Genomic DNA, 18563 nt, shown 5'->3' with positions numbered 1-18563 from the left:
GCACAGACAGGAGGATCTCTATGAGTTTGAAACTAGCTTAATCTAAATCACTGGTTCTCAACCTTCCTAATGCTGTGACCCCTTATTACAGTTCTTCATGTTTTGGTGACCCCAACCATAACATTATTTTTATTGCTACTTCACAACTGAAATTGTGCTACTGTTATGAATCATAATATAAATATCTGATATGCAACCTTTGTAAAAGGGCCATTTGAACCCCAAAGGGTATGTGACCCACAGGTTGAGAACTACTGGTCTGTATAAATTTCTAGTCCAGCCAGGACTAGAAAGGCTCTGCCTCAAAATAAGTATATAATTAATAGACAATAAAAATAAATAAAATATATCTGTGTTAACCCATGATTCTTTTATTCAGTTGAATTTCCAGCAGTTTTGTTGAATACAGCGACTGGAGAGATAGAATCTGAGTTTCATGCTTACGTTCAGCCTCAAGAACATCCAATTCTTTCTGAATTTTGCACAGAATTGACAGGGATAAAACAGGTATGATGCAAATTTTAGAAGCTCAAAAATGTCAGCTCGTGAAAGAAAAATAAAAGCTACATACCACTTGGAATTAAATTAATTCAGCGTTAGGAGAAATGCTATCTCCTCAGAAGACCACTAGAATCCTGAAAAACTCAGAAGAGTGCTACAAACATAAAGGCCAAGAGTTGCAACTCAGTGTGAGATGTTCACCTAGGATGGGGGAAGCCCAGGGTTTGCCTTCCGGTTACTTTTACAGAACTAATAATGTGACACACTGTCTTTATTTCTGTGAGACTGGACTTACAGATCACACTTCTGTGAAACTTTAGAGTTACCAGCCTAGTTTCTGTTTCCATGGTGAATTCAAGTCTGGACTATTTCTTGCCTGAATGTGTTAAATCTTCTCACTAGGTAAACTCGGTCAGTCAGAACCTCTTCTCCGTTCTGCCCCCACAGTGCAGAGTTGCGATAAATGCTCAGTGCCTCAGAAGTTCATTGTTGAGCTCAGATTTGCGGCTCTCTTATCAGGTTCAAGTTGATGAAGGAGTCCCCCTGAAGATCTGCTTATCTCAGTTCTGTAAATGGATTCATAAGCTTCAGCAGCAGAAGAAAATCAGTTTCGCTACTGGGGACTCAGAGCCTTCTACTCCTGAAGTGAAGCCCTGTGCTTTTGTTACCTGGTCAGGTAAAGCATGAGCTATGCCTATAAGTCACTCTGGGTGGTGCTAAGGCTGAGGAGGTAGCTCAGCAGGCACAGTGCTTGTTGAACAATCCCAAGGATCAGGGTTGGCATCCTCAGACCCCATGTAGAAACCGCATGGACATAGTGGTCCATCTGTACTCCCAGTACACTAGGCAGAGACAAAGAATCCCAAGAGCAAGCTGGCTAGCCAGACGAGCTAAAACAGCAAGGCCTAGGCTCAGTGAGGAACACGGTCTGGTCTCAGGAGATAAGGTGGAGAGCAATTGGCTCCTAATGTCACTCTTGGACTTCTGCATATATGTACGCATGTCTGCATATATGTACACATGTCTGCATATATGTACACATGTCTGCATACACGTACACATGCATGTGCACACACACCTGCACTGCCACCCTATGACTATGTGGCACATACATACCACCCATACATACGCTCTACCCACCAAAAAAAGAGTAGAGTAGCACTTGTACTATTTAGTCCTTTATTTCTGGTTTCATTCTTGTTAACCTAGAATTATGTTTGTTAGCCTAATTGACCAGAGAAAGAAAATCAAGGGCCACACAGATCCCAACCAAGAAAAGCCAATTCATTCTTTTTTTCTTTTTTAAATGATTTTCCAGTGCCGGGGACCAGTGTCAGCTAAAGGAAGGTTCTGGAGAAGGGTGGATGCAAGAGTGGCTAAGGGAAGGAAGGATCAGACATGAGACAGTCATTTGCTTCATGAGAGGCAGGACAGAGAGGATGCACATCTCTATGGCTTCCCCTATTCTGACAACTTTTGTCTCTTTCCAACTTTATTTATACATAAAATTATTTCCTAAGAAATTTTATTCATTGCTCACACAGCTTTTCAAGGTACATTTTCTTCTGAAATCCTCCTTGATTACATATTGAAAGAGGAACAAAGTTAGTAAACAGCAGTTTTATGAAAACTAAAAGTTAACATTATGATGAAGTTTGTTCTCTTTAAATTCAGCATCTTCTTCCTTAAGATTCGCATGGTAAAGCCTCATGGTTACAAAAGTGCTAGACAGGATGACTCTATTTGAGTTTGATTCTGTTTCAGTTGGCATAAGATTAATAGATCAGAAGTTATTTCCTACTACCTATTATATCAAACTGGGCTTTCTACAAAAGTTCAATCTCTAACTCCTAATTAATTCTTCTTTTCCGTCCTCTGTATTTCCTTTATATTTGGCATAAGACCACTGTTCTTTTTCATTGATTCTTAAAATGTTGTTCATCCCCTTTGCTTAAGCAAGGACTGTCTATCAGTAACGTTCTGATCTGACCAATCTGTCCAGAAGACCGGCAGTTCCCTGAGCCAGGATGCTCTCTGTCTTCAACCCTTGTTTCAGTACAATCCCTATCTTTATCATAATTCTGTAAAGAACAGAAGAACATCAGGATTCCTAAAGCTGCTTGCTTTTGCCTTCTGGAAGGTACCAAGGCTTGTCATAAACTCTCATGATCAAAATCTTTTCCTAGGCATACAAGTTCCTTGTTTCTAAACTTGAACATTAAAACCCTGGCAATTCAATTACAGCTTGTCAGTTTCTAAACTTTCCCTAAGTTTTTCTTCTTCCATAACTCTTCTCAAATCCTCTTGCTCATGCTTACTAACAACAGTCATTAGTGATCTGAATACTTATTTAAGTATAAGTTCTTAGGAAAGACTCAGTTTTCTGCATAACTGTTTTTTTTCCAGGGAACTTTCATTAATTTCCTTCGTGATGACCCAGCTTTTAGTTATCCCAGCTTTAGCTTTCAGAGAGAGGCCTTTAATAATAGTAAGAAGCATACGTGTAGCAAAAGATGTGCAGTGAATATCCACCAGGGGCAGTGAAGGGTCAGTCCAGGTTATCCAAGCACTGGAACTTTGTCAAACCATGCCTTCAGGATGCTTGGCATTGCCACTGCAGACCCATAAGGAGCCCTGTCTCAAAGTAAAATGGGTGGCGCTTGAGTAACAACACCTGAGGCTGTCCTCTGACCTGCACACCAACTCACTTGCACCAGCATACATGCACACCCACACATAAGCACTGTACATACACAGAAGATAGTATTTTGAAACAGTCTTCAACATAATTTCTTTTTTTTTTTTTTCCGGAGCTGGGGACCGAACCCAGGGCCTTGCGCTTCCTAGGTAAGCGCTCTACCACTGAGCTAAATCCCCAGCCCTCAACATAATTTCTTATTGGTATGTTCTATAAGATGTAATATAAAATACATGAGCATCAGATTCTAGCGCAGGAATTAAATCTTACTGCTCTATCGTATCTCGTTTTGTATATGTTATTGGAAAATGGAAATGCACTGACATTATTGACTCTTCTTTTAATATCCGTAATGCAGACTGGGACTTGGGCGTTTGTCTAGAGTATGAGTGTAAAAGAAAGCAGCTATTGAAACCTGTGTTCTTAAATTCTTGGATCGATCTCAGAGCAACTTACAAGGTAAGGATCAAAGATGGGAGGGAGCATGTTCACTTTGTTTCTGTTGAAAGGGCTTACACTGTATCTTATTGATGTAAATTTTATAACTAAGGTGTTTTTCTTTTGGAATATTCACATAAATATGTATCTTAAAATATTTGAGACAGCACAACAGTAATAATTTCCAAACCTGATAGCACTAAAAGATATGAGAAATAACTTTGTAACCTCTGTAGTAGTCATTGTATTTTTAAAAATATCTTTATTTTATTTCATTAGCTTTTTTATAACAGAAAACCCAAAGGACTAAGTGGTGCCTTGCAGGAAGTGGGAATAGAATTTTCAGGACGAGAACATTCTGGTTCGTATAAACCGGTAATTATTTCATTATATAAGTCATTTAGTCATATTAAAATTTTTCATATTAGTTTCATTTAGGGGGTAGTGTCATTATTAATAGCTTGCAGGCTAAAAAAAAATGTTCTTAACCTATATAACTCAAATTATTTCTGATTTTTGAGTTACCGGTCTCTTGAATTTAGATAAAGACCACAATCCAGTGGTTCTCGTTGGTTTAAAAATAAGTAAATAATGAAAATAACGAGCACATCACCTAGAAATACAGGTCCCTAGATAACATGAAGAAATAAACTGAGCATGACTAATTTTTCACAAATGATGGTCTGTACAGGTCACTGGTCACAATTATGAAAGCTGGGTGACAAATTTTCACCTGTGCAAACACAAGTCATTTTATCTCTCATTGGTAATGCTTTCACAACTTCCCACAGATGAATTTATGATAATTGAAATCAGCAAGTGGTCATAAAAGTAGCAGTATGCCCCAATTTCTGTTTAAATGTAATTTGTTTTCTGTTATTTCTTTATGGTAGTACCATGGCATTCAGTGTTTGATACTTTTATTTCCTCAGGCTTAGATGATTCTCGGAACACTGCTCTTCTTGCTTGGAAAATGATCAGGGATGGTTGCCTAATGAAAATTACCAGGTCCTTGAACAAGGTTAGTGGTGTCTTGTCGCTTTCTTCTGTCATTTTGAGTCCTCGAGTAGTCACTTATGCACCAATGACATTTTTCCTTTTTTTGTCATATATAATGTCTATGGAAGAAATTATAAATACAGTTCCTAAAGCAATGGATTTGTCTATGGAATCATAGGTTCTCACTAAGAAGAATCCCAAGATTTTGGCCAGAAATTTGGGTTTAGATCAAGTTGAAGAAGCATCTGCCTGCAACATTAGCATCCAGGATCCCAGCATAAACCAAAAGGAGCTCCAAAGTACAGGAAATCCCCAGGAAAATGCTCAAATGAATTCAGTTTGTGTGAATTCCTGTATAAAGGACCAATTACAACTAAAAAGCAACATGAAAGCAGATCTTTACAATATCAAACATAGCTTTCCTCTTTTCACTACCAGGTGCTCGACATCTGTGCAACAACTGTGTGCTCCCACCTTGAATCCAGCTCTCTATATACAGAAGCCAAGTAAAAGTGAGCAGCTTGCATCAAGTGACCGCTCAAAGTCCTCAGCACTTGACTCCAACTTGGTGCTTGTGTCTACAACCATCCCGTCTGTTAACCTTGTTTCTGATGTAGAAATGGGTCATACTTTTGACTGTTTACCGATGTTGGCTGAGTGGGAAGATGTAGTTTTACTGCCAGCATCTCAGGCTGAGCCAGACACAGACTGTATGCCTCCTATTAGTGACACAAATGTGGATACTTCATTTAATTCTGCAGAGAGGTCACTGGTTTCAGAACAACCAGAAACACTTAGTTATGAAAACTTTGACGACCTTAAGGAAACTCCTCAAAATTCTGAGACATCTAAGTCTATTGTGTATAAGAGTCCTCACAGTACAGTCTATAATGTAAAGGGAGCCAAACACCCAGGTTCAGATGCCTCTGCGTTTAAGTTACCCGAATGCAAACCATTTCCTTTCACCAGTGTTCATGCCAATGCATCATCACATCCTTCAGTTTTGAGGAAACAACCTCTTCTTTCAGGTGGCACTAAAAGAAATTCATTTAGTCCTCCAGTGTTTCCACGAGCCAAAAAGCAGACCTTTGCTATTCATGAGGAAAAGTCAACGTCATCTCTCTGCTCCCCAGGAACAACTTCTTGTAAAGTTCCTCCCTCTGTGTTAACATCCACAGTTAATCTACAAGAGCCTTGGAAGACTGGAAAGATGACCCCCCCTTTATGCAAGTGTGGCAGAAGATCTAAGCGGCTTATTGTTTCTAATAATGGGCCAAACCATGGGAAAGCCTTCTATTGTTGCCCTGTTGGGAAATACCAAGAAGACAAAAAAAGCTGTAGTTATTTTAAATGGGAACAAACACTTCAGAAGGAAAGAACCAATGGCAAAACTCTACCTCATTCCTCAGGACTCACTTTCAGCTCTCCAGACACAAGCCACATTCGTGACAGAAGTTTAAATTTTCCTACTAAAAATTCTTTACGACTCAGACCTTCAATGAGAAATTGATAAACTCTTCTAAGCTGTCTTTTACTTCAGTATAAGCTTTATCTGACGTTCACACAGGAAAAATAGCAATAGGCTTTACATTATGTAGTCTCAGCATATCTGAGCACTGCAGCTACTCTGGAGCGGCTCAAACGAACAGAAGGGAAATGGATGCACTCTTGCCAAGTAGTTGTCTGTCAACTATGGTCTGTTCATGTGGCGATCCTTGTTCCTAGATGAGCATTTGGGTAGTCATATATTTCATACATTAACATTTGCTGAATTTATCAAACTATCCTAAAGAACTACAAGGAAAAACTATTTTTATAAACCATATTTATTAGGTTAAATTTAATAACTAACCATAGAATATGACAGCTGTCTCTTATACTTTGACATTGAAACAAATTTCAAACTATTTTTAAATTACTTGAATAAAATTATGACTAGTAAAATTCCTACTCAACTTTTAGGTAAGTATTCTAAGAATTATGACAGTTTCCTTCAAAGCTTGAAGATTTGTTCTGATTTGTATATTGGCATATTAGAATTGTTCAGTTAAGTTTTGAAAACCCATGGGGCAGAGATTTGGTTTAGAAACAGCTCCTAAAATAAATTTTAAGGCATCACGGCATCTGATAACATTCATTTTATGTTGCAAATTACAGGAACATTGACATGAAGGCAGAAGGATTCAGTGATTATATGATTTCATAATTCAGCCTATGGTTTCATTCTACAAAATAGTTTAAATCCAATTTAAAAGCAGTCTGCCCACGTGATCTGTGGTTCCTGTAGACTCAGAGACACTGTGTTTACTTGTAGATATGCAGGTGATTAGTGGGCCAAGTTTAAGTTGTTGTCCATTCCTTTCTCCTCAGTTCATTTCTTTTGACCTTCCCACTGACAGTCTTTGGCAGCTCCTCAATAAATTCTATCTGTTGGTATTAAGGGGAGGAAGAAATTAGTCCATCACTTGTAGACTTCATTCAGGTCATGCCAGTTACCCAATATCTCTGTTTCAAATTCTAGGTAAAAGGATGAAGTTGGGTTTTTGTTTGTTTGTTTGTTTGTTTTGTTACATTAATATTATGAGCTAATTGACTGAATTATGTTAGGGGCGTCACTTTAACCTCAGAATTTTTTGATTAACTATTGTCATTAGCTCTGTTTGGAACCTTTTGCACAGCATATTTAAGGAGAAAGATCATTTAAAAGGAAAAAAACAAATAGAAAAATTTCCAAAACACTAAACAAGTAGCAGTTGTAACAAGGACACCTACCTTCCTGGGGTATTTGTAAGGTGCTGTAGTCTTTTTCACATGCTCCTGAATCTCTTTTTTCAGTTGTTCTTGATCATGGAGTTTGTAATCAGGATTTAGGACAATAAAGGCCTTTACTACCTAAAGTAAATGTGTAAAACATCAGACAAGTTATGTGTTTGATACCTTGGTATGTCTTATCTGCTTTCTCTGAGTGGGAATCTGCCTGGTGGAGTGAACCATTGTGGTGGGAATCATGGTGTAGTTTAGTCCAGGTGAATGCTCATGCTCCTAAGCTTCCCCGATGGTCCATATCTCAGTCTTAGTACCAGAGAGCTAGTGCAGCCTCCTTTGCTTGGGATCACCCTTAAACTCCTGCTCTGACCACATTTTGAACTGTGTGTTCTGATCTGAGTGTTTCCCTCTGTCCTTGGCTTGCACTTAGAAACACAGCAGCACACTAAGTACAGCCTCTTATTGTAACAGCCCAGGTTCTAGGCCCTACTCAGCTCAGCCCTTGTTGAAGGGAACAGCTCACTCAGACCATACATTCTTTTGGGTTTCTGTTTTTAAACAGAATCCTGACATATATATCAGGCCGGCCTTGGATTACACTGCTACACTTAGCTTATTTTATTTCCTCAGTAAGGACTGAACCCAGAGACATACCCAGTCTTTGTCCTGCATTCTTTATACAAGGCTCTGCTATTGTTCTTGACCCACTTACATAACCAGGAAGCAGGAGAAGTGACCAGGACTGGTGCTGCTATGCCCACAAATCCTTTCCCTGAAGTCAGCCCTACCCAGAACTATTATGAGGAGATCTACCAAGAGTTTGAGGACCTTTAATGGAGAAGGAAGAAATCTGAGTGGTATCCTGTGTCCTTTATTCCTCCCTGGGCACTGCCAGCACTATCACTCACAGCTTCCCTCAGTTGGCATACCTCTGGCTGAGGCAAGCAGTATTTAGCACCAAATCCAGGTTCCCAGCACAGGCTATGGTCCAGAGAGGCCTTTACAACTCTTTTATGATTAAGTACCCTGTGCTTTAGAAACTGAAATCTTATTAAATTTCTTTACTCCTTAATCTGAGAGAAACGCTTAATCAAAAATTATTTGAAACAGTCACTTAAGAAAGCCATTTGGTAAGAAGTAACAACTTGTAACTTAAATTTTTTTCACATTGAAAATTGTTTAGCAGAGGGCATTTTTTTTAACACTTATGACCAATTACCCTTTTTTTGTCTTTATTTTAAAAAGTTTGAATATTCCTAATTAATATGTTGACATCATCAGGAACTTATGTAGCTGTGCATGTGTTTGTTGTAGGTAGAATTTTATCCTATTTTTATTTTTGCAACTTTACAATCATTTTATGTTGGCAAAATTTTTATTAATTGAAAAATTAAAACTGTCTATAGGCATTAGTTCACATGTTAACTTTTATAGCTTTGATAACATGTACTTTATCTTCCTATAAGCCATTACAGAAAATACTAACTTAACAAAAAACATTATGGTAAAAAGTGTGAACCCTGGGCTGGAGAGCAGCTGGTAGCAGTGCACACCTTTAATCCCAGCGCTCGGGAAGGAGCAGACTAGGCAGTTCTCTTGAGTTTGAGGCTAGCCTGGTCTACAGAGTGAGTTCTAGGACCCCTGGGGCTCAGAGAGAAACCTTAACTTGAAAAAGCCAAAGACAAATATAACAAAACAAAATAAAAATAATATCACTGAAGTCAGACAACCCAGACCGAAGGGAATTTGTTGTGTGATCTTGATAAACTAAGATCATCTCTCTAATCCTCCGTTTCTTACTCTATAAAAGAAGCAAGGATTTGAAAGCTACTCTGATATAAAGCTTAGAATAATGTGTGGAGCATCAGAAGTCATCAGACACGATCTCAGATGCTATTCGGGAGTGGGAGCATCTTCATAGAGGTGGGGAATGGGGTATGGAAAGGGGGGTAAAGGGGATAACATTTGAGAAGTAAATACATAAAATAGCCAATAAAAAAAGAAAGAGGAAACAAAATTTTCAAAAAGTACAAATACTTAGGACTTAGGATGTTTGCATTTACTTGCTTTGCTTTGGTATTTTTTTAACCCATAAAGGCTAGCAGGATGGCTCAGTGGGGAAAGGCACTTGCTTCAGAGTCTGACACACACCACACCACATACATACACACACACACACACACACACACACACACACACACACACACACACAGTTAAACAATTTTCAATGTGAAAAAATTTGGTTACAATTGTCACTTCTCACCAAATGGCTTTTCTAAGTGACTGTTTCAAGTAATTTTTGATTTAAGTTTTTCTCTCAGATTAAGGAGTAAAGAAAACAAGACTTCTGTTCCCAAAGTACAGAGTACTTAATCATAAAAGTAAGAGTAAATGTAATTTTGGAAAAAAATATCATTTGAGCTAAGTTTCTCTGAACTTTTATACAAAATCTCTGATTTTAGGGATGCGGTATCTGTGGCTGGGCTAGTCTGTGTAGCAGCCACTAACAATGTCCGACTATTGAAGTTAGGTTGCCTTGGGCAGTCTCATCGTATTGCATGTGACTGGTAGCCCTGTGTGTTTGTTTCCTAGAGGATGCCATTTAAGAGCATTTTCATCATTGTGGAAGTCCAGGTCCATTTAGGACCTGTGGCCTTTGTCAGATTGTTAAGGCTGTGCCAGCCAAGGAATTTAATGGCTTAGCCATCTCTGTAAACCTACCTACCTACCTACCTACCTACCTTTCTCTCTTTCCTTTCTTTCTCTCTTTCTTTCTTTCTTTTTTCTTCCTTTATTTATTTCTTTATTGGGATGAATTTACCTATTGTTTTTAGTACATAGGAGTGTTTTGTCTGCATGTATGTGGGTCTGGTGCCCATGGTGACCAGAAGGATCAGATACTGTAGAACTGGGATTATAGAATCCCCATTACACATACACCCCACATCCATTGGTGGGCCCTGCGAATTTAACCCAGTGTGCTCTGTAGGTACTCTTAACCTTTGAAGAACCCCTGCCTGCCTGCCTGCCTGCCTGCCTGCCTGCCTGCCTGCCTGCCTGCCTGCCTGTCTCTCTTCCTCATATTGCTCTTTCTCCCTTCCTTCCTTCCTTCCTTCCTTCCTTCCTTCCTTCCTTCCTTCCACATTTCAATATTTTAAAAATAGCACTTAAAATATTAAACATTATTTTCAGGAATAGTAAAACTCATCTAGTCCTTTTATCCCTATTGGAAATCTTGTCTTTTAAAAAATATTCTGCCATGCATAGCAGTGTGCACTTGTAATCCCAGCATTTGTTGTTGTCATGCCTTTCATTTAGAATAACCCCCCAGGCTTCTGCTTTCTTTTGTGACAGTGACATTTCTTAAATCACAGCTCAGATCTTATTTTTATTACATGATTATACATATTTTATAAAAATTTGTTTTACTCTTAATACATACGTTGGTCTCATGGTGTAATGTGACCCTAATCACCTTCCTCATCAATACCAGAGGTTAGGGACCAGGAGCAGGCTTGTGCTGGGTGATAGAGCTTGCCTACCCTAGGCAAGGCCAGTCCCAGCACTTCTGAACCAGAGGTAAGAGGATCTTTCCAGGACTACATAGCATGACCTTTTCTCAATCAAGTGGACAGATAACTTTAAAAATAGCTTAGACAAAGGACACATTTTAAATTTTTAGAAAAAGTAATTAGGGGCTAGAGAGATGACTCAGCAGTTAAGAGCACTGATCTTCCCTAGGACTCCGGTTTAATTCCCAGCACCCACATGGCAGCTCTCACAAATGCCTATAACTCCAGTTCCAGGGGATATGACATTTTCACACAGGGATACATGCAGGCAAAACAGCAATGCATCAATAAAAACAAAAATCATTTAAAAAGAAGAAAAATATAATTTTAAATACACAGTGGAGGTGGGTGGGCAGGGAATTACTAGTAATCATATCTCATACTAAGCACATACTAAGCAAACTCCACCATTGAGTTAGATCTTCCAGGAAAATAAAAAATTCAAAGCAAAGTAGCCTGAAATTCCTTAAAATATTAAAGTGCAAAAATAACCTGAGAAGGGGCTGGAGAGATGGCTCAGTGGTTAAGAGCACTGACTGCTCTTCCTGAGGTCCTGAGTTCAAATCCCAGCAACCACATGGTGGCTCACAACCATCTGTAATGAGCTCTGATACCTTCTTCTGGTGTGTCTGAAGACAGCTATAGTGTACTTATACATAAAATAAATAAATAAATATTTAAAAAATATAACCTGAGAAACTATTATGTAGCAGTTAAGAAAATGCTCATCTAAAGTCTTACTTGCTTTTAGAGTATTCACCTGAGAATAAGCTGAAATTAGGAAGGTTGTCAAACGTAGTTTGGTTTAACTGTATTAGGAGTCCTTAGAAACGGCAACAGTAGCAGTGCACAGTAAGCTTAAGGACTGTCAGGGGCAGACAAAAGATACTTCTCTTTGGGATAGTATCCCTAGGTCTCCATTTTAGCTGATTCTGATCAGTCTTTCTGGAACTTGCTACCCAATCAAAGATCTGGTTAGCCCTTTCCTAGAGAAGGAGCCAGACTGGCTAGAACAGGCCTGCCACAGAAAGCAATAGGCTGCGTGTGGTGTGCAGCACACATTGCTGCTTCGTGCGTGGATATCTTGAGGCATCCATCTCTATCCTCCGCCAGGAAATATTGCAGCCCACCAGTCTTGGGAAGTTCAAACTTTCCCCCTCACTCCAGCTAATGTCAACACTATACCAAGACTCCATAACTGTAGAGGAAACTGTAAGCCACCAACAGATCTTGACTGTATCATATTCTGGGATACCTGGTGACTGCCAAGCCAACCCTGGTCCTAAAGGCTCCACACTCACCCTGTTCCAAATAAACGTTTGCCTAGGCAGATAGAATTGACAGAGAGAGCAAAGAGAGGGAAGAGCTAAGACCCTGTGAGTGAGATGTAGTGAAGAGATGCTTTAAAAACTATCTGCTCCCTCCTCTCATATACCTGTCTCCCTTTCATAGTAAAATAGGGCAAACATAAGCACTGCTCAAGAGCTAAAACCGCTCAGGGTCATCCATGAACACAATGGGCTATCATCTGGCATCAAAGATCACTTGGGAAAAGCAATCTTGGAAGGAGACCAGTCTTTATTTTAAGGCAACATTAATAAGTAGAGTAATTAAGTGAAATATTGTTTTAAAATATGTGTTTAGGGGCTATGAAGGCAACAGTGCTTGCTGCTTAAGCATAAGACCCTGAGTTCATATCCCAAGTCCCGTGGAGCAGGGGCTGGGGGGAGCCAGGCATTGTACAAGTCACCTCAGTAGTGAGGGAGGAGACGAGGAGCAAGGGCTTACTGGCCCAGCATCCAGCCTAAACACTGAGCTCCAGTTTCAGGGGGAGACCTTGTCTGGAAAGAATAGGGTGAAGAAGTGACTGAGGAATGTATCCCAACATCCACTTGTGCCCACAGAGGGAAATCAAACCCACATACATGCATGTAACACACAGGACTGAAGTATGCTCTTAGGTCAATGAAGATGAACGTTGAGATTTTTGTTTTGTTTTGTTTACCTCTCCTCTGATGGGGTCAGGGCTGCTGACAACAGCTGACTCTGCAATGGAAGGATGCTCTATGAGAGCACTCTCTACCTCAAATGGTCCAATTCGGTAACTAGGAAAATATGACAGGAACTCATAAGGATGAGCTAGATTGACTCCAGAATGCTTATAAATAGACATGCATAGAAAATTACCCAGAGGATAATATGACATCGTCTGATCTTGCAACAAACCAGAAATAGCCATCCTCATCCATATAGCCTCTGTCCCCAGTGATGTAGAAATTCCCTCGTAGAGTTGAAGCTGTTTTCGAAGGATTATCCTGCAAAAAAAAAAAAAAAAAAAGGATCATTTTGTTTATATTAGTATGAATGTGACTCTTTTGTCCAGTCATTTTTTAAATGTTCAAAGAAAAAGCATCCTCAGAATGAAGAGGGGCCAGGGTCAAGTAGGAATGAATTTCGAGCTTTGATTTAGCCCAACGTAAAAGGAATAAATCGTAGTTACAGAGACTTGGTACAACTCCTGGAGGCTGTTTTATGTAGATCATAAGGTAAATGTTGCAGCATCCCTGAGATTTGAAGCATAGGCACAATTAAGCCATTTTCAAAATGATACCTAACATTGGCATAGAAAGAGATAGTTAAAAGAATTAAGCACAGTGCTTAATCCAGAGCAGATGTGTTCTTTGGCTTGGTTTTGTTTGCATAAGAAGAGACCAGTTCTGTAACTGGCATAAGAGGAAAACCAACAAAATATTGCTACCTTCCATAAAGGTCACTGGCAGGTATGATCTGGACCTCTTAGAATATTGATATAAATGCTGTTCTAATTTGTATACCATGGTTAGAGATGAGAAAGTGTCTAGTGAAATGAATTTACTTCATCCTGTGGCCCTATTTCTTGTTTCTCTAGTTCCTCTGGAGTGGAGGAGAGCTAATTAGACTTCAGAAAAATGGGTGTGTGCGTTTCCTGGTTGAAAAGGATCTATGGATGTTGGGAAAGCATAGCTAAGAGCTACCTGTGATGTTCACTTCCAAGGAGAGGAATATTGGCAAGGATATTGTTTCTTTGATTACCTGTCTGTGGGACTATTATTCAGAGCAATAAATCTGTCAGGAAAATTCCTAGGTGTGTTTTATAAAAATAGGAATAGTGACCAAATACATTTGGTATAGGGTCTCAGGTATTCAAGGCTGTCCTCAAACTGGCTTTGTAGTAACTGAGGATGAATTTGAATTTGTGGCCTTTCTGCTTCTGTGTCCCAAATGCTGGAATTACACTTTTGAAGAATAAATAAAAAACATATTTTAAAAATAAAGCTCTTACTACATAATGAGTAAAAAGGCCAAATGGTCGATCAGGAAGAACTTGAACAGCAATATCCCCTTCTTGTCCAGGAGGAAGAATAGTGCCATTTTCATCTAAAATCTAGAATAAAACATGTCAATTTATTTAAGGAAATTTTAATTTAATACCACATCTGAAATTTTAGCTTTGAATCTTTTGGGCCAGAATATAAGCTTAAAAAAACATTTTATATATGCTTTAAAATTCTAAGTGTATTATTTACCCAAGTTATCATTGCACAAAAGTTATAAGATGCAAATTACCAAAATGTGAAATAGTAAAAATTTTCCTTACCTCTACCACCCAGCAGTAATCATGTTTAGGCAATGTCTTTTAGGACATTTATAGACAGAAAAAATTAGGATCACTTAAATTTTGCAACCTGCTTTTGTCATTGAGCCATATGTCTTTGTAACACAGGGATTCTAGTGGCTTGTGTCATAGGGAAGAGAAATAATGTTTCAAACAAGTAACCTTGTCATTTGTGTGTTTTCACAAACTTGGGAAACATTGATTCCCATCTTACAACTGAGCTCCAATTAAGTGTAGGTCCTTGTCCTCTGGAAATTGATCCCTTTCGCCACTGTGGCTTTTTTTTTTTTCTTTTTTTTTTTCCAGGGCTGGGGACTGAACCCAGGGCCTTGCGCTCGCTAGGCAAGCGCTCTACCGCTGAGCTAAATCCCCAACCCCTGCTTTTTTTTTTTTTAATATAAATACTAGTGTAAATCCTTTGTCTACATTAAGTTTTGAATCTGGGTTGACCTGAGAAAATTTTAACACTGCCTAAAGTGTACAGATGGGGAAATAGAACGCTTCTCCTTCTCAGGCATCAGACGGTACTAAGAACCACAGTTAAAGAAAGGCTGGAGGAACCACACAGGCAGGCAGAGAGAGGAGTGTGTGTTGCAGCCACTATGAACTCATGCCACTTTGGACCTGGTTAACCCTTCAGCAGGCCCTATCCTGCCTCTACATACTGTGCCCAAGAGTGCAAACACTGGAACCCGATTGCTTGAGACTGTGTTCCCACTCCAGGGGTCTGAGCTGCATGCACTGGGCTGAGTTCTTTCATTTCTCTGCAAAGTGGTCTTATTAGTAGTAAATCTTGAGATTTTTCTAGAAATTAAATGGGTCAAATCTTGTAAATGCCCAGAATTCATGGCATGATATAGATGTTTAAGCCAACATTTCTCACCCAATTCTCCTTTGGTTTAGAATTTAAGGTGTTTCACATCTAAAGAGGGAGGGTGGGTATGGTGTCCCCTGGAAGGGGACATACAAACCTCCACATTAAAAGCAGGAGAGGGCTTCCCCATTGAGCCAGGCTTAATTTTCATCCCCTTGAAATTTCCACAGATCAGCACCTAGGCAAGGAGAACAAAGTACGGCAACACTTTAAGCAATGTAAACTATGCCTCCATCTATTGTGCATTCAGTCCACAGAGAACTCAGCTGTGCAGCAGGGTCAACTAAGACCCATCAACTCTGCTGTCACAGAGTATAGAGATATAAGAAAAAAAACTACATGAATATGCTAACATTTTCATGTAGATTAACACAACGATCACTATGCTGGGTGTGTCTAAAAAAAAGTGTCCATTTTCATAGTTGTTTAAGTTTGAAATTTCAATGTTTTCAGGTAATAATTTTCATGGTTTAAAAGTTCAAATGTTAAAACTAAGCCAATGAAAAATGTTCCACTTTTCCCTTTCTCTGATCATCTTGTCTCCCTTTCTGCTACAAAACAACCACTTCATTCTTGCTTTGTTGATCTCTGGAGCTTCTTATTGGTGCTGAGGATTGAACTGAGGCCTCGCATGTGCTAGGAAAGCACACTACCATTAGGCCATGCAACCTCCTACAATTATTTATCTGCATGAGCTCTTTAAAAAGCCCATTTTTTATTTTACCTTATTATTTATGTATTTGCTCATGCACACAGCCCAGGATGGTTTTGAACTCACAATGTAAAACAACCTTGCTCTTCCTCCTTCTACCTTTAGTGTGCAGGCTTTATAGGGATGTTTTAGCCGCTGCTCTGTAAGGAATCTCCAGGGAACCAGAAGCTCACTCACAGCTTTAACTTTTTTCTTTAGACAGCCTGTCACATAGATCCAATACCTTTTTCTCATTAAAACCATTGAGACATTCTCACCTTGGTCAATTAATCATTCTTCTTAAAAATGTCACACAGATATTTTTTCAATTAGGTTTTCTCAAGTGTTTATTTTTAAGAAATAGTTTCCTAACCATACCTTTTAGTATCCCTCCAGTGATCATAAGACACATTAGAAACTTTGGCTTTTATTTATATAATTCCCATCTAGCCCTGAGTTCAGTGGGGCAGGTACCGTTTCTGTCTGTCCATATCCTTCGTAGATGTCTAGTCCTGTCTTCTTTTTCCATTGTTCCATCACTTCAGGGTTGATGGGTTCCCCGGCACTCACACAGTGCTTCAAACTGTTGAACTTATAGCTTCTCCAAAAACAGGGAGTGAGTTAGTTAGCAAAGAAAAAATAGCGAGACATGGAAATTAGAAGTACAAAGTAGGCAGACTGCTCTGACACAATATAGCACCTGATGCCAGAAACAGCTGTAATGGAAAGTAACACTGGAGGCCATATGCAGATCGTTTTGATATAAAGTAATACCTGATACCATAAGCAGAGCATTCTAATACAAAGTAAGAAGACTGCTGTAACGCCAGGTTTCTTTTTTCTCTTCCTTTCCCTTCCCTGGTAGGGAGGAATCACTTGTTGCAAAGAAACACCATCTTTAAAGAAGGTACCCCCATTGCCTATCTCCTCCCCTCTGTGTGTGTGTCTCTCTGTGTCTGTTCCTTCTTCTCTTTCTCTCTCTCTCTCTCTCTCTCTCTCTCTCTCTCTCTCTCTCTCTCTCTCTCTCTCACACACACACACACACATACACACACCTATAAACATGTAGCTCTGGAACTTGCTGTGTAGGTTAGGCTAGCTTTGAATTCAGTCTCTGCCTCTCTACACATGGCTCAGTGATGGTATTTTAAATCATTAATTAAAAATTACCTCATAACTGTGAACTAAAGTCCTCTGAAGATGCCACGTCTCTGTGAAGGACCTCACAGGCTGGACAGCAGCATGTTATGAGTGTGGTGAGATGATTTCATGAAGGGCCAAAATTATCCCTGGGACACTTAATAGTCATTTATTACTAAATTGTGTATTTAATCTTATTCTCATTTTATTAGGTAAAACTTTTGGAAGAATATTTTGTTGAACTTAGGAGACTACTGGTTTGCACAAACTCTAAAACCAAGACTATTATAAATACTAGAAACCTAAAGAAGAAATTCCTTCTGGACTCCCTCATAGGAGTGATGGGCAAATGTGTTGATTTATGCCTTCCTTCTGTTCTGTGACTAGAAAGTTTATATAATCGCTTGCACATCTGAATCCATGGCCTCGACCCATTGACAAGCACATTTGGCTCAGAATAAACTGTATATTACTCTCTTTGGAGCAAGAGCTGTGCTTTTCTTCAACACATGAGACCAGAATTGCTGAGCTGTAAACGCTGTAACAGTATCTTCTTTTCAGAGCAACAATCAAGCATTTAAAATGGAATCAGTACATTTAAAGCATTCATTCTTCTGTTCTTTCTGAGAATTTGCAAGGAGAAACCTGTCTACTCTCTCAGCTTACGGAATAGCTATCAACCCAAAGTTAAAGGCCCTCCTCTTCTTTAAAAACTCTAACCTTTGCATTCAGAGCTCAAGACATGGTCTAATCTCCCCTCCCCTCTCCAGGTTTAGAGGAACCTGCTCTGGACACAGCAGCCATCTACAAAATGTCAGGAAGAACTCAAAGGAGAAAGAGAAAGAAGACACTGAACTGAACTGTACTAACTAGTGAGAGCTGCAGTTCTGGACAGGTGGGTCTTTCGTTTTCTAACTTCCTCTTCCTCTCTCCCTTGACTGAGTATCTGTTTATGAACATGTCTTACCTGGTTATGTCATTCTGTATAAGCATCCGGTAGGCAGTTGGTGCAGAACAGAAGACAGTGATGGGAAACTTGGAGAGGGTCTGCGGTTGAGAAATAGCAAACTCTGTCCCAACTGCAGTGTTAATTGGCTAGAGGCACAGCACAATGTAAAATTGTTTATTTTCATGGACATGCAGCTTTTCCTGTCTTTGTGGGCTTTGCAGAGGTAGACATCTAAAACCTCCCAATCTCCGTGTTTACTTTAGTTGCCAATCCCATCAGT

General features: G+C 39.3%; 2 protein-coding genes across 29 annotated transcripts in view; one reads left to right on the top strand and one right to left on the bottom strand.

The window, feature by feature from the left end:
• Eri2 (ERI1 exoribonuclease family member 2) overlaps positions 1-18563 on the top strand; it is a 48216-nt gene that overhangs the window by 2362 nt on the left and 27291 nt on the right. For 3 of the 24 annotated variants that reach the window (XR_010058148.1, XR_010058147.1, XR_010058143.1), the window contains exons 4-10: positions 380-507; positions 949-1177; positions 3558-3658; positions 3917-3998; positions 4570-4658; positions 4815-6598; positions 17547-18229. Coding sequence is in view for 6 of the 24 variants with exons in the window: in XM_039091593.2 (XP_038947521.1) it covers positions 380-507; positions 949-1177; positions 3558-3658; positions 3917-3998; positions 4570-4658; positions 4815-6146 (1961 nt within the window). In the remaining 18 variants the exon portion in view is untranslated. Of the gene's footprint in view, positions 1-379; positions 508-948; positions 1178-3557; positions 3659-3913; positions 4013-4569; positions 4659-4764; positions 7534-17546; positions 18230-18563 lie in introns of those variants that run through there. The other 21 variants (XR_010058149.1, XR_010058151.1, XR_010058150.1 and 18 more) reach the window with 17 other exon arrangements.
• The window catches only part of Acsm3 (acyl-CoA synthetase medium-chain family member 3), a 26677-nt gene continuing 14558 nt past the window's right edge, over positions 6445-18563 (bottom strand). For 2 of the 5 annotated variants that reach the window (NM_033231.1, XM_063281035.1), the window contains 8 exon segments: positions 6445-7063; positions 7409-7528; positions 12980-13079; positions 13162-13289; positions 14297-14398; positions 15601-15681; positions 16669-16792; positions 18302-18381. In NM_033231.1, the coding sequence (NP_150234.1) occupies positions 6977-7063; positions 7409-7528; positions 12980-13079; positions 13162-13289; positions 14297-14398; positions 15601-15681; positions 16669-16792; positions 18302-18381 (822 nt within the window). In that variant the 3' untranslated portion in view covers positions 6445-6976. 5 annotated transcript variants of the gene reach the window in all.

This window comes from Rattus norvegicus, chromosome 1 (genome assembly GCF_036323735.1).
Source record: "Rattus norvegicus strain BN/NHsdMcwi chromosome 1, GRCr8, whole genome shotgun sequence".
NCBI classification, from domain to species: domain Eukaryota; kingdom Metazoa; phylum Chordata; class Mammalia; order Rodentia; family Muridae; genus Rattus; species Rattus norvegicus.
This window is presented reverse-complemented; position numbering and strand designations above follow the sequence as displayed.